The 16,024-nt window shown below is 42.2% G+C and overlaps 1 protein-coding gene across 1 annotated transcript in view; it reads right to left on the reverse strand.

Annotated features, from left to right (window-relative positions):
- cdk6 (cyclin dependent kinase 6) overlaps positions 1-13,812 on the reverse strand; it is a 39,671-nt gene extending 25,859 nt beyond the window's left edge. The window contains exons 1-4 of the mRNA XM_084378752.1: positions 13,629-13,812; positions 12,417-12,770; positions 8,675-8,810; positions 3,051-3,218 (exon numbers count right to left, since the gene is read on the reverse strand). Coding sequence (XP_084234878.1) covers positions 3,051-3,218; positions 8,675-8,810; positions 12,417-12,640 — 528 coding nt within the window. The 5' untranslated portion in view covers positions 12,641-12,770; positions 13,629-13,812. The remainder of the gene's footprint in view (positions 1-3,050; positions 3,219-8,674; positions 8,811-12,416; positions 12,771-13,628) is intronic.
- Between the last annotated feature and the right edge of the window lie 2,212 nt (positions 13,813-16,024).

Genomic DNA, 16,024 nt, shown 5'->3' on the forward strand with positions numbered 1-16,024 from the left:
AGGTTGATTAGCATAGCAGCTAAAGACATGGTGCATATATCTGGGTAATTGTGAAGTAGATCAAAAGACCTTCTCCTAATAAATAAAAGGCTTATAACAAGGCACTGAGCTACTGTTGCCGGCTACCTTAATCTTTAAAGTCTCATCTCTGCCGATTTCAAGCCTTCCCAAAGACTCTTTTCAATGTCTCTCTCTCGACTTTATCTGGTCATCAGAGCCCAGAGCTCAACAGTTGGACATCAAAGTACCGACAATGGAAAGGGAGGGGTGTCTGTCTCTCCTCGTCTGTCCCATCCCTGTCTGCAACAGCCACTGAGGGATTCCTGAGAAAGACCACGGGGGCCCTTGGCTCTCACTTTACACAGAGAAACTCTATCATTTGGCCCAGTGCTGCAGAGCTATCTGCTGATGCCCTGTAAGTGCCCGCTACATCACATTAGACGCTTTTCATCTAACTCTCTGGAGATGGCACGGTGGTTCAAGGTGGGGGGTGTGTGTGTGTCTCAACAAGCCATTATGGGAACTATGGCACGAGTTAGACAAATATAAATTTGCAGCGATAAAATCATATATGCACACATACTGACAGGGTTTTCCCCAAGTGCCGGCCACCAGCCAAACAGTTGGACATTAAAGTATTTCCAGCTGCCTACTCTTTCCCTCCTGACATCCTGTGTCTGTCAGAGAAATGCTGATTTTTAACGTGAAACTGCGTTATTGTGTTTTTACCGTTTTAATCAGCTCTGTTTATTTTTGAGGAGAAGATCTCTGCGGATCAGTTTTTAAAAAAAACACATTTTCCCCCAACTTCTGTTCCCCCAACTGCAGAATCTCACTCTGCCCCGCTCTGTGTGTCAGTGCTGCACACACACGCCGCGTGCACAAAACACACTGAGCGTCGTGACAAAAAAGCGGTGCAGTGAAAGATAACCTGAAGGTTGACCTGAACTACGCTCGTAGTTACTAAAAGTGAGTGTAATAAAACCTTTGCAAGCAAAAAGCTAAAAACTTAATCAATACACCTGTTCAACCTGCATACACATGAACATGTAGAGCGCAATGTTTTAATCTGCTCCGTCCGTCCAGTCACAAGCTCAGCAGCTAACAGCTAATTGTTACAAACAAGCTAAAAAGAAAGCTGTTTGTATGTGGTCTAACCGTTTCACTTAGTTTGCCACGAATCTGAAGTCTGTCAAACTCATGTATACCGCTGCTGACTGAGACAAGCAGCCCCTCCCCTCCAGCAGCAGCACAGGAGGAAGACAGAGAGAGGAGAGGAGGAAGGAACTGATACTGAACCATGTTCTTCATTATTTCTAAACTATTTTGATGTCAGGAATATGGTTTATTTATTGACATTTTAAAATGTGTTTCTATTGAGATATTATTGAGTTTATTTAGAAAAGCACTTATTACCCATGCAATGTGTAGTCTATAATTTAGCCTAATCTATGAACATTTAAAAAAAAATAAGAAAAAGATAACAGGCCCAGGGAGGTCTGCTGCTTCATCCCAAGAGAAGAGAAATTATAAGAAAAAAGAGCAATGCTTTTCTTTTGCTTAATTACATTTTATTGTTTTTTTTATTTCTATATAGTAGGCTAAGTTCCAGTTCAAAGGGAATAAAAAATAAATATAGTCAGACTACAGCTTTATGTATACGTGTATATGTGTATAGACACGCTGCCCCCGCACCTCAGCTACTACTTTCACTCAGCTGGACATTGTGTGCACTAGAGGAAAAGACTGCATTGGCTCGACAGACTTTCGCAAAGATCCTACAACTGACATTGTCTTGCTCAGGTATGTGTACTTCATTGATTATGGAGTCAGAAATTCAAGTGTGGGGTTTCAAAAGTAAAAGGAGGAAACACGGGTGATGAGGGTAGATAATCACTGTAATCAATGAGGCATGGCTACATTCTTGTTATGCTCTCTTGGTTTTTTCTTTGAGTGTGGGTTTTCTTGTTCTGTGTATGTTTTAAAAGCTTTAAAAGACAAAAGTACAGACTAAAAATTCACCTAAATTCACCTATTCTCTCAATACAAATATTGTAGGGCTGTACCAGATATGTTTAACATTTCAAGCCTCAACTCTATTGAGGTTTTCGAATGAAGCTTTGCATGTCTGACAGCATATTTTCTTGCATCATCACCCTAAAAAAAAAACACAATCCTCAATTGAAAAAGTGTTGGATCTGAAATAGATATTATTATGTAACGTGTGCTGCTGTTTTACTGCTGCTAGACTTCACATTAATAAAAGGTACACGCCAACCTTTGTGTGTGGTAAGTGGGAGACCAAATCGCTTTTTGACTGCAGTGAAAATGTTGTTTCTGAACGGCTGAACTGCAACAAAATGGACTGACGCAGAACGTTTTGTGAGATAATGTTATGAATTTTTGAATCATTTTTCATTACATTTTTTACTTTTGGACTTCACACTGTTAATGTTAGTCGGAAAAAACAATTGTATTCAGCCACCACTGGAAGTATAATACTAATATTATCAGTGTAGGCTAATCTTTATCTGGAACTGTGTAAAAATACAGGGTTTTAAACAGAATCAATACGTGAAAAAAGCTGCGCAGCAATATTTGAACTTAAGGTACAGCCCTTCATCGTTTTTTTTTATTTTAAAGTACCTCAAGCTACATCATATGTTATTAATGGCTGCAGTTTGTATAATAAAAAGCATTTAGATTACAAAATGAAATGAAATGCCGCTCTAGTAAGAGGTGCAGCACTGCACTGAGATTTCCAACAAAAAATGAAGTATACAGACGTAGCAACAAATGCTTTTCAGCATATACACCTGCTTTTTGTAGCAGGACTCCATCTGACATCACCAATGTATTAGATCATGTAATATTCCCCTATCCAAGTCTATTTGTGTCTATGACCCAGTTAAAACATCCTGCGACCCACTTCTGGGTCTCTATTCATCAGTTGGCCCAGTGTTTGGGAGTGTTTGTTTTGAGTCCCTCTGTTGTAAGAAACTATTGGATGAGTCCTGCTGAGTTCAGGAATATGAACAAACACAACTCACCACAGAGGTGAGCGCCATCTGGAAACTGTAGATGCGGGCCAGGCCAAAATCGGCCAGTTTGATCTGTCCTCCGCTGGTGACCAGGATATTCTGGGGCTTCAGGTCACGGTGAACCACGCGGTGCGAGTGCAGGAAGTCCAACCCCTGGAGCAGCTGGTACATCATATCCTGTAAGACGACAAAACAAAGAACAAAGAGAGGGGGGGTTGGATTTTTTTGTAAACATGACAAGGACACGGGATTAATACAGTCAGGTTAAAATGTAGAGGACCTGAGCTTCAGGACACTGGAGTCATGATGATTGAGCAAACAGCACAGACCAGATGGCTGAAGGTGACTACATTTGTCATGTGTGTCTACATGATTGAATCTGACTTGATGAATTCGATTTTAAAAATAGTTTGGCCATAACAGATTAGACAGATGGCTTCATGACCCCACATCTCTACAAAGACTTTTGAATTCATCCCTCTGTCAAACCAGGCAACAAAAGGCCTGAATGACAGGACCCTGCAGTGAGAAGTTAAGTATAAAGCCTTAGACACTGTGGCACGGGGGGAGTTAACTAGAGGAGGGCCTGTGTCTTTTCTTGTCGACTGTAGCAGATGTTTGATAACTGACACACACACAGAGAGAGGCCCCGCTCTCTACAAGCATGGATCTCTGTTTCTCAGCAGCTGTCCTGCTTGAGTTAATTGCCGCTCGTTCTCTTTTTATGCCCAAAAGCTGACCTCAGAAAAATTGGCCATGGGCACTACATTGGTGACACACAAGCAAAAGTAAACTGGTGTGAACAGCAACGAACTATGTCGAAACCAGCTTGGACTTGTTCTTTTCAAACCGAAAGACTCTCAAACAGGTCCCGCACCTGTAAACAAATAACAAGTCATTACAAAGGATTGTGGCTAGGTGTTTTTTGGCTAGGTGTTTTTTGGCAGAGCTTTACGTTGGAATGTTTGATAAAATAAAGTCGAAGGAGAACCATTTCATGTCCTAACAATAGGTAAGAATGAGTAAATATGGAGTTTATGAAGTCTCCACGATCATTTAGTCTAGTTAGAAAACCAAATGCGCTCAATTGTGAATTGAAATGCCTTGATGCTGGTGTGTTGCACCCTAGCCCTGTGCACCCCCCTCCAAAACACACACAGCCCCTCCCTATACACACACGCATGCCCCCTACACACACCCCCCAAAAACCCTCCGCCAAGACCTCACAAGTGACATGGACCTGAGCCCGCAGCTCTATTCACTGGCCGACCAGCTGGTGAGTGAGTCAAAGGGGTCTGCACACTCAAGCAGAAAACATTAGCAAACGGCGCGGGGCTGGCTGCTGTGCTGGCCACGGAGGAGGAGACAGGGCGCCCCACACAATGCTGTGGAGATGGGGAGTGATGGGTGTGTGTATGTGTGTGTGTATGTGTGTGTGTGTGTGTGTGTGTGTGTGTGTGTGTGTGTGTGTTTGTATACACACAAACTGAGTGTCCCCCTGGGTTTGTCTTAACGTAATATGTGTTTATCTGCATTCCCATTGGTGTGTGTGCCTCGCACTGTATAAGGTTCATTGGAGTGTGTGTGCAAGCATGCACATGTGTGTGTGCCCTCTGACCAAGGGCAGGCAGGATGCATAAACAGACCTTCCTTTCTACATCTCCATCCAGCCATGACCCAGCGAGGAGGGCAGCAGACAGACAGGGCCATAGGAGAGAGGCAGGCAGTTGGTTATTTTGTGCGAGTGTGTGTGTGGAGGGGGGGCTGACACAATAGCATGGCCCCCCCACCAGTTCCTCTCTCCGCTTTAAATAGCCATTTCGCCGTGCTTCCTTTCAGCAGCATTTCCTAGTAAACACTAATTATCTCAGAAGTGTGACTCTTGGACAAACACACAAACAATCTTGGCCCCCTCACCCTGAGTGCCATCCTCTCCGCGGAGAAGCTTAAGTAATGAAGAAAGTAATGAAAAATATTCCAGCTATGTTCACCAGTGCAACTTGCTGCATTGCCAATAGTGAGATGCAAAATTTAGAAATTTAAAATATCTAAACTTAATACTGCCACAAAGTTTTAAGACCACTTGTGGCACAGGGTGCGACAGTGAGACACCTCTTAGCCACACACAATTTGATTTCAGCAGCAAGAAGACTCACAAGAGTTGCTCAACACATAACTGTCTTCAACTGGCAGCACTTCAAACCTCAAAACCCGCACAAACACCTTGGCCATGAGGAAACAAAAATCACACAAAAAGGCAACAGATCTGACCCTGAAAAAGCAGGAGGACCAGGAAAAAAAAAGTAGTCAGCCCTGTGCAAGATGCAGTCAAAACATGGCTTTCTGAGTGCGCCTCCTTTTCTAATGCAAATGTACCAGAGGCAGCCATATTGTTTATTGTAGCTAGGCACAATATGGGACATCTGCCGGTTAGCGTTAGTGTAATTCCCTCCCCATGCTTCATTAACCTCCCCCTTTATGGGCCCAGAGAATGGAGTTGTGGAAGCTTGGACGGAGGTGGCGGAGGAGGGTGGGTGAGACCCAAGCGCTGGCCCGGCTGAGGAGCACTGAGGCTGGGGCAGCCCGACCGCTTGATGTCCTTCCAGCTCATTTGATTCCTGGAGGAGGACCTCTTTCATCAATGACCATGTGGTGGGTCTTGAGTCTGAGTAAGGCTGACTGGGTGGTGGAGGGTGGGGGGCTGAAGTGGACAGGCTGGGCTAGGGTGGGCTGTCTGGTGCTGGGGGCAGACTGGTTTTGAGGAAAAGTTTGCCTGTTCTTTTTAGTTAGAGTCTTTGGCTAAGGGTGAATGTTTTTCCTTGGTTCAGGGTATTCAAGCGTGACAGTCTTAAATAGTAAACATTTAATCAGATGGGCACAGGTGTGCTATGTTTGACACTGCTGGACTGAGATCCAGTATTTGGTGTCATCTGGTATAGTTGAGGGCAAACTAAGTTGATGGGAAGGGGGGCAGTTGGGGGGGTTACTGTGCAGTGTCCACTGTCCTAGAAATAACAAGGGATGGTGCCTGTGTCATCCTGTCACTCTATCATTGTCCTTTTGTCCCCTCAGGGCTCCAGCTGTATGGATGTTAGGAGAAAGCTAAAGAAGGAGGGGTGCCTTAAGGGGTCAGTATGCTTCAAACGAACCGCCTGTCTGATCGTTAGCAACGTGAAAATCTCCTCCCCCAAACTTTTTCAACATCAGAAATGGGGGGACTACATCCAACAAGTTTTCCTACTATCCCAAACCAACAATTCAAACAAATCAACTTCACATAACGACTGGCCAGATGTGCAGAGTTGAGAAGTAAGCAGGATTTGAACTTCTATATCAAGATCTTTTTATTTTCTCTTTTTTTCTCCTTTCTTCTTCACACAGCTACTTCTTTTACTTTCTGTGTGTACAATCAAGTACCACACCATGAATGCCTTTGACAATTGACTATCCAAAAGTGTGTGCTATGACCCCCTTTTTATTGATTACTATGTATCACCACTTTCTATGGCGGCAGACTTTTGCTGCATATAATTACAAGTCGAAAGTCACTATTTCCAAGTCGTTATTTCCGACTTCTAAAATCTAAAAGCATCCTACTGCATCTGCTCGGAAAAACATGGACGGCTGCTGCAAACTGGTGTTTGATTGGCAAGTCTGCAAACTTCCCAAGCAACTGCAGCAGCTGATTGAGCAGTTAAGGGCTCTTAAAAAAATACAGTTGGCTCCTGATGTGTACTCTCAAAGACTTCTATTGAGCACAGATCAACTGAATGAAAGTGAAAATGACAACTACAAAGCTGTATTTACCGAACATTTCACAAAACAAATACGATACAAAGTAAAAAGCGATGAAGAGGTACAAAGTTATTGTTCACTCTGTGTGATGCCATACTGCTCGGCGTCATATATGTTTGTGTGAGTGAAGTCGTGCTTGGTGGATCTTTCTCTTCCAACTCGGATGACTGTTCGATTGTAATTTTACCTGCCCGATTGTAGTGGAACGTGGCACCAAAGATATTTATTTGCAATTAATTATAGCATCAATAAAAATCAACAAATCCTTGCACTGAAGAAATGAGAAACAGTGATATAGCCAAGCCAAAGTAAGAAAAATGCCAATCAGTAAATCAAAATTACAAATTAACTTTACTTTGACTCAGTAATTGATTTACCAGTTTAAGTAATTTTTAAAATATTTTATTTTAAAATAAAATGGATTTTAAAATTCATACCTCATGGACCATGAACTGGCTGCAACTAACGATTACTTCTAATATAAATTACTATATTATATAAAACCACATAAAACATTATAATGAACAGTCGAAAAGATATTCAGTCTACAATGATGTAAAACAAAGACGAGCAGCAAATCTTCATTTGAGAAATGCTTGAGAAATGACTCGAACAGTTGATGAATTAGTTGACGATCTTTCTTTTATTGACTAATAAATCAAGCGACCAATAGTTTCAGCTCTAAAACTTCAAATAACTGCATAATCTAGTCTGACAGTCGTAATTAACGAACAAGTAATATCTTACATTGGTAGTTACAGGTTTTTGTGTAAATGGGTGCCTCAGAGCAGTAGAAATAAAATGTTTAGAGTTTAATAACATGGTGAACACAACCACCACACAGAGGAACTACAGTACCAAATACTGTATCAACTTCAGCTAAATCCCTGGGAAAGCCTCAGGTGTAATCTACCGGACTCATCTACGCTTGCACAATCATCCCACCAACATTACGGCTCAACACAAAACTTTCACACATTAACACAGCCCCAGGGGTGAAAACCAACGGTTACTGTAGCTTCCACAACTTCTCTGTTTCAAAATTGACACTTTAAACTCTGAGGCCCCTCTGTCCAAAAATAGAGATGAACCTCTCCAATATTGTACACGATACATTACAGACCTTGGGGTGAAACACGATAAAGAGATTTTAAAAGGGTTTGAGTGTGGGAAAGATTTAAATTAAAAGGGACAGCTACAGAGGAAAGGAGCTGGTGACACATCCATTTCCGACCTTTTGGCAAAATGTAAACAGAGACTCTATTATTTATTAATGAGTTGGAGAAAGTGATAGGGAGGGGAGTTTGAATGCGTGGTACCTTCATCAGCATTGTCCAAACTACTGAAAAGTTTAATTGCACGCATCAAATTGAGTGCTCTTAGTTTCTAAACATAAAAGAAGGATTTTAAAGTCTAGTTTCTCACACGATCCATCTGTAATACAGTGTAAATTTGGAGAGAGAGGGCAGAGTGAAAATAGAGAAGTCAGGGAGCCTCTAATTTGGAGCCCATCTGCCACATGTGCTGCCCTTCAAAAACGTTCTGATGTTAGAGGGAACTGCACTCTGTCCAATGTGTCTCTGGCCAAGAAAACTCCATACCATACAGACACGGCTGTAGTCGTGCAATGTTTTAGCCACAGAAGATTAGCAAATGGCTTCCTTTATAATTCAAATAAAAACGGTGATATTTCAAGTGCAGTGCTTTCATGTTTTGAAATTTGTCATAGGAATATTATTTATGTATTCCTCACTGATGTTTTACCATTAAAGACTCCAGTTCACAGCAAACAGCATTTGTCTTCCTCAGTACATCTAGATAACATTGGCGATGGTTACCTTGATGGTCTCGGGTGGTACTCCAGGGTCAGGGGCCTTCTCCAGGTAGGTGGTCAGGTCCTGATCCACATGCTCAAAGACCAGAGTGAGTTTAGTTTCTCGGTCAGTCCGGGAGACCGTACACACATCAAACAACCTAGAAAAAGAGGAACAGGGGGAGGGAGATCAATATAATTGATTTAAATGGGGTCTGAGTACAACTGATAAGACTGAGTGTCTTCTATGTTGATATTTCTCCAACTGCTGAATGACAGAAATCTACACATCGAGCAATAGCAAAGCAGTGCACTGGCATTAAGTAAGAAGCAGCAACCATTTTGGTTCCAATAATAGAAATAGAGTGATTTCAGACACAGCAACAGGCACGTCAAACACAGGTGTAACTAATGATATGAATAATGACTATTGTAAGTTACTGAACAATCTAAATGCAATAGAGCCCTCGCTAATGTCTTTAGTTAGACCTGACTGGTCTGAGTGCATTTCCTACCTTGACAAGACAAAATGTGTTAGTGACAAAAGGGTCTAAAGTGCAGCAAAAATAACCCCAACAACTGAGCTGAGTTAAACATGTAGGATAACACATTAAATCGGAAATCATAGGCTAAGAATCTGAGTCTAAACTTTCTGCTGATGGACATTGTTATGTTACAGAAACATAATATGTGCTGTCCTGATGTCAGGTTACCCTGAAAAACTACTTCCAATGCAAAGCTTCAAGACCATCAAGGCCCAAACACCAGCGTTTATGGTTGTGTTTCACTAGGCAACAAACTAAGGCCAAGAATCCAGATTATGTCGACAGACCTGCCAAAGGCAGGCTTCTGTGAAAAGCTGAAAAAAGCTATCCAGTATGTCCTCTTCAAAGAGCTGGGGACCACAAGCAGCATTCCTGCAGCGGCACTATGACAACTCCTGATGCTCTTTGGGAAGTCGAGTGGACCCTGGCTGTAGCTGCTGCAGAGGCAGCATCTTTCTTCACAACAACACAGGAGACCAAAGGATCCATGAAGGATCTCCGTCATGTTGATAGTGCGAGTTAAAAAAGTAATGGGATACTGTAATCACATCAGCTGTAAAAGTATGCCATTATCATCTTTAAGTTCATGCGAATGAGCCATGTTGTAAGTATGATTTGTAAAGTAATTTAAATCTATAAGCTACAAAACAGAAAAGGGATGGCTTTGTTTCCCATTACTTAGACTTTGATTGACCTCATGAGTCAATAAGTGATGAAATGTCCGGACTTTTAAGGGTGTTAACTGATTGAGCCTACCACTGAGTATCAGCTTTTACTTCCAAGCTAAATATCAACACTTGAGACATCACCTATGATTATTGCGGCAAACATTTATTCATAGAGATCGGACTCAATGTCACATCAGTATTTTAAACAACTGTTAACGCATGTGCTGCAACAACTCAAGCCAGCTAATATACATAAGCCGTTTAAAATCGAAGCATGGAAAGAAATGACTAAATCTCTCCGGAAACTCTTTCATTCCTATCCAACGACGCAAGATGCGGCCATGCCAACACGCTTGTAATCAGCAGACTTGGAATTGCTGGAGTCGGTGCAGTGAGTGAGGGGCGATTCATTCAAGGTATTACTGTGCATGATGTCACAGAATAGACGGCGCCCTCCTCTTGAAGCGTTGGGGTTAAACGCCCCTCACAGCTCGATTGTTGGGCTACAATGGGGGCTCTCAGCAGACACTGAACATATGGAATGAATAATGGGCCTCATTACAAACATCCAGGGGTTGCCTGGAGTCACACAGAAGGCCCACAATGCACCCTTCCTGGCTTGAGCTGGTTGAGGATAGTGAGGTTTGTCTGATAGTTCAATGAGCTGATGGTTTGCACTCTTGAACTGATTTATTGCAACAAATGCTACTGCAAATTATCTAAACTCATGCTTGCATGGTAGTGCCCAAATGTGTTCAACCACTGAATAAAACTAATGTAAAAAAAAACGTAGATGCCTGCTGATCTATTTGTGTTCCAAACTTCATTGTGATCCCATTAAGAGAAAACCATCATCCACTATTATTCATTGGTACGCTGGGGAATTATTGTTAGAGGCACAATGGCACTAACTGTGCTTCTGAAACGTTCATCTAGAACTTCCCCTCCGATCCCAAAGCACTCAATATTCCATAATAAAACAAGGACCAAGGTCAGACCTTGGCTACTGCCAACATATGACGCAGTATCTGACTACTGACCTCTGACTGAACAATTCATTACAAAACTGAAAGAAAACGTCCTGTGTGTGTAGAACACATAGAAGGACAACTGAGAAAAAAACTTTGGCTATATGTTATGTGTCATTGTTACTATTTACAGCGACTTAAGTTTGACTTACAGTAACTGAGATGTGAGAGTGAAAGTGAGGCTAAAGAGCACTTTGACAGGATATAGGAGCATTGATGGGCTCACATCAACATGAAATACATATATAATGCATCAAACCTGTGACATGTTTTGAATTGGTTGTATAGTTATTTTAAAAAACAACTATAGTCCATATTGAAATTTTAAAAAATATCAAAACGGCTGTTGAGCTCAGCTAATTTGAATCTCCACAGAGATTTATTGCCAATCTCTGGAACCCATTTAAGTTAAAATATTCTAAGCTGACGTTCCCTTTGAATCTTTAATTTTCAATTATCCAATGTCGATTAACAGTGTATTGATTGTTAATATTTTTTGTGTTGATTGATCACAATTTTAAGCATAAATTATGAGAATTGACTGGATGCAGTTGATCAAATGCTGCTTTTTTCCCCTGATTATATGAGGGGGTTTCACTGTTGCGTCAGCCAAAACAAACCGAGTGATCTAAGTTTTGGCGATGCTTTCGCTACCTTTTATAGACCAACAATTAATGGAGAAAATAATCAGCACATTAATCAATTATGAATTATTACCATAGTTATTTGCAGCCCTGTTTGACTTACTAGCTAGGAAACAAAGCTTGAGTTTAAAATATTTATTCACAGATACTTGCATTATTATTATTATTATTACGTATTACCAGATAAATAATAGTCTAATTTCAAAGAATGTAAGATCATGCAAATAGGTATAGGTCTATAACACACCTGCTCATCATTACACATCTCTCCTGTTACAGTAGAGCACGCCAGTGACTGACCACCCAAAAGACTTCTCTGCTTGATTGATTTTGAAAGTTACATTCTTATTGAGATCATGATCTATTTTTCAAGAGTGTTTTACTTTTGCACACACTGTTCCACTTTATTCTGCAGGCCAATGACCACCAGTTCATAAGAATGTTGCGTCTTTAATTTCAAACACTTTTTAGAGGAATGTGCATGAGACGGACCAAGAATGATGAATAAGAAGCAGGGTTTCAAACCATCAGGGAAACTAACAATGCACATAACTTTAAGAAAAATGGACAGGTGTTCTCACCTAATGCATGCCAAGAGTTGCAGCAAACAGCCAGCTGTTATGCAACTGACATTTTCATATTGTCAGCAGATTAAAGAAGAAGACAGCTGCTACAAAAACAATGGACATGTATAAGTGTAGGCCTACTCTGAAGGGCACATGATTGAGGCAGTATGGGTGCCACCACAGACCATCAAAAAAGGAAGTAGTTTGTTTGGCTGGCGCACAAATTGTATCTCACTCTTTATACCGTCCCTTCTCCTAAACACACAGACACACAAACAGAGACACACAGGGCTACCCACCTCTCCCCCTCACTTACCTGACAACATTGGGGTGCTCGAAGGCTTCAAGCTGCCTCAGTACCGCCACCTCCCGGATGGTTGAGAGAGGCATCCCCTCTTCCTCCGTCTGGACACGAACTCTTTTCAGGGCTACAAAGCGTCCCCCGTTCTTCAAATCTCTCGCCTTGTACACTTTCCCATACGCTCCTTCTCCAATCTCGGCCACAGGCTCATATTGAGTACTTGCACTCTCTTTGTCCATTTTTGCTGATTTCTCTCTCTTTCTCTCTCGTCTCTTGGTGAAAATATTGCGGGGAATCCCGGCGAGGGTGACGAGCCAGAGAGTTTCTCACAAAGGCATATTCACAGAAAAAAGTTGGCACATGCAATGCCTAGATGACAGGGAGACACAGATGGAGGAAGACACCATCTTTGTCAGATTTGCTCAAACTGGGCTCCAGGTAGGCAATAACAGGACTGTCATCATGTTTTATTCCGACTATCAACACAAGAGCCCCGTTGCGTCCCAACTTCCACTCCTCCTCCTCCTATTACGCACAGCAGCCCATGTCCTCCTACCACTAACACAAAGTAATGTCAAATAATTCAAATTAACCACGTTTAGCTTCTTTTTCTTTCTTGTTTTTAAGCTAGCTGTGCAGCAAATAAACTGTCGCGCATTCAAGAGGTTGACTCCACATGCAGTGTTGTTGAAGTTATGCTCATGTGGGCTGTCTCTGTTAAAAGGAAATTAAACCAGAGAATTTAAAGAGAGCACGCATACAAAAAGGGCACAAACCTGACACACCGGCCTGTTTTTAAGCTAGCAGACTGAGCAGCTAGCAGCCTCCCCTGTCTTGTTTTATCAAAGTGTTTGAGGCGACACAAACTTGGCGAGCACGTGGCTGTCTACTGATTGCATTGTCTGAACTTCCTACAGCAACAGTCCATTTAAAACACTGTAAAACTCGCCTTTCGAGCCTCAAATCGCTGTAAATGTGTGAAACAAAGCCCCAGTCGGGTTTTAAAGATGTTTTCATGGGGCTTGCTGGCTTCCTCTCATTTTTTCTTATTTAATTGTGCGTGGACGCACATAGGCTAATTATAATAAATTCTAGCAAGTCGGGGGGGGAAACGCTCGTTTCGTCTTTTAAAGTGTTACCGGAGTGTAAAGCAACATTCCTAACCTCACAAAGACATTCTTGGCATGACATTCTGCACAAATATCCACACTTTTTGTCGGTGTTTACCTTGGTTTATGTTGTCAATAAAATGTCGTAACGTCGGCATGTCCGATAAAAACGCTGAGGAGGCGTTCGTTTCTCCGACAAAAATGTCCTGCATCGAACGCATCCCCTGTCCACTGTCCTCCATGCGGGGGCCACACAGGTAGTTGGACGGTGCAGGCTCTAACCCCCCATCCCTCAGACTGCACCAGCCCAGGGAGAGACACTCAAACAAGGGAGGAGGAGGAGGAGGGGGAGGAGGAGGAGGTGGTGGTGGTGGGGGGGACTGAACGAAAACTCACCCACACTCTCACTGCAACTTTGTGGGTGGGGGGGTGTGGAGGGGAAGAGGGGTGTAGGATGGGGGGGTCATAGGACAAAGGCAAACGCGTGATACAGCCCTCCGAAACCACGCTCTCCTTTGGATTTTCTCCTTTCTTTCTCCTGCTTTTTTTTCTTCCATATATCCCCGGATAGGCCTATGCAACTGCAGCCCCGCTCGCCTGTGTGAGCTCCGTCTCTGCCTGGCTTTCCCACGCCGGCTGAATGTGGCCTGACCCCCTTCAGAGAGGTTTGACACGGAGCGGGGACATTTCCGCATTCCTCCCCGACTACAAAGGCACACCGCCTCCTTTTTGCTCTCCCTCGGCCTCCTCGGTGCTTTACCATTCATAGTCCTCTCCGCGGGTTTTGTCTCCCGTGTCAAACCCGGGAGCACCGCGGGGATCGGGGAGAGAGGAGAGAGGAGGTTTATTGGATGGACGGCCACACTATCTATCTCCCTCAAGCCATTGAAGGAGCTCCCGCGGCAACAATGCGCCAGCGGGGATGCGATGTGACAAGCTCGCCCTAGATGGTCCGGAGGGGTCAGGTTCAAGGCCCGGTGGCTTGATCTGTGGCAGGGGGGCACTCCTCTGCTCGGGTGGTCGTTTGCGAGGCTCCGTGCCCCGGGAACAGGCGTGATGGCCATGTGGGCAAACTTGTTTCATTTTTGAAAATACGGGGAAATCGTCATCAACACAGGGTATACCTTTGATTAATTTTACAGCAAAAGATGTAGAATTGTGAAACTCAATTTTTATTTAAAAATGAGTCAATCATAATAATCATCATCATCTTTTTATGTTTGTAAGCCTACTTTTATATAAAGTTATTATGTTAAGGAATTTATCATCAATATTTGTTAAGTTTTATTGTCACATCTTAAAACCTAAAATTCATCACTTAAATATATTCTAACCCACAGAAATAACATTGTATATCTTTTATCTACCATTTTTAATATTTATCATATTTTCCATTTCTTTCTATCTTTAATTTGTTTATTTTAATTTTATTTTATACGCCCATTTATGCCTCAAACATTTAAAGCAATATCTTCTGTCTGAAAAGTTCTTCAAACTCTCACATAAAGTTTTCATTCCACATTTTTCTCCCCTTCTCCTTTATGCTGGACACGGTTTAGACATGACAAGACTTGATGTCAGATTATTCCAATGAATAGCCAATTACAGGCGTGTAACCAAGCTCCATTATCATAACTTCATTGAGAAGGCGTGTATCAGAGACTCGCAGAAGATCAGAGGAAAGACATTCCCCCGGTGCTGTGATTTACATGCAAACTTGTCCTGCATGCTCCTTGTAGAATCCACTGATTTCCATTGAAAAGGTAAAGTTGGGGGAGGTAATGACATGGAAGTATGTATGGCAATCTCCCCTGCCCAACTTTATAGGCAACCCCAAATTTAAAGCATTTGCATCACAAAACACACAATGCAGACAATGTGTCCCAGACCAATTACTGTAAATGTGGGCATTTACATTTTTTCATCATCATTGTTCATGTGAAATCAGCTCTGAGAGCCATCGCCCAGATTGAATACATTAGCATGCATACTTGTTATTTGGCTGGAGAACAAACCAATTAGGTCCGTTCTGTGCGGGATAAAGATGAGAGACACACACACCTCAAACACACACACACACATTCTGAAACAGTGATTAGTAATGAGTCGGTATCTGACGCATAAACTTTCTTTTTTAAGTTTCCACAGTCTGTGCTCGTCAGGTGTTTACCTTGATGGGGCTCATGCTGGGGAATCATGTTCGAAAAGATGCAGGAACAGGATGGTTCAATTAAGAACATCCTGTTCTGGGAACAGCATGGTCAGAATATAATTTAATGTTTAATCTTGTGTTTCTTCCAAGTTCTGGTTTCTGTATGGACAACAGTGCATTGTGCTGACAGTTCAGAGGCAAAAATCAAAGATTAAAGAATTCTGATACACGTGTTTTAGCTGAGCCAGCTAATAAGTCTTTTATACACCTTTCATTAACATTTATAATTATTGACCTATTTCAGGAAAGTGATGACTTATTTTGTACTTACTTTGAAAAGAAGCATGTGCAGTGAACAGTGA

Source organism: Pagrus pagrus, assembly GCF_965226575.1.
Source record: "Pagrus pagrus genome assembly, chromosome: 17".
Classification (NCBI taxonomy): domain Eukaryota; kingdom Metazoa; phylum Chordata; class Actinopteri; order Spariformes; family Sparidae; genus Pagrus; species Pagrus pagrus.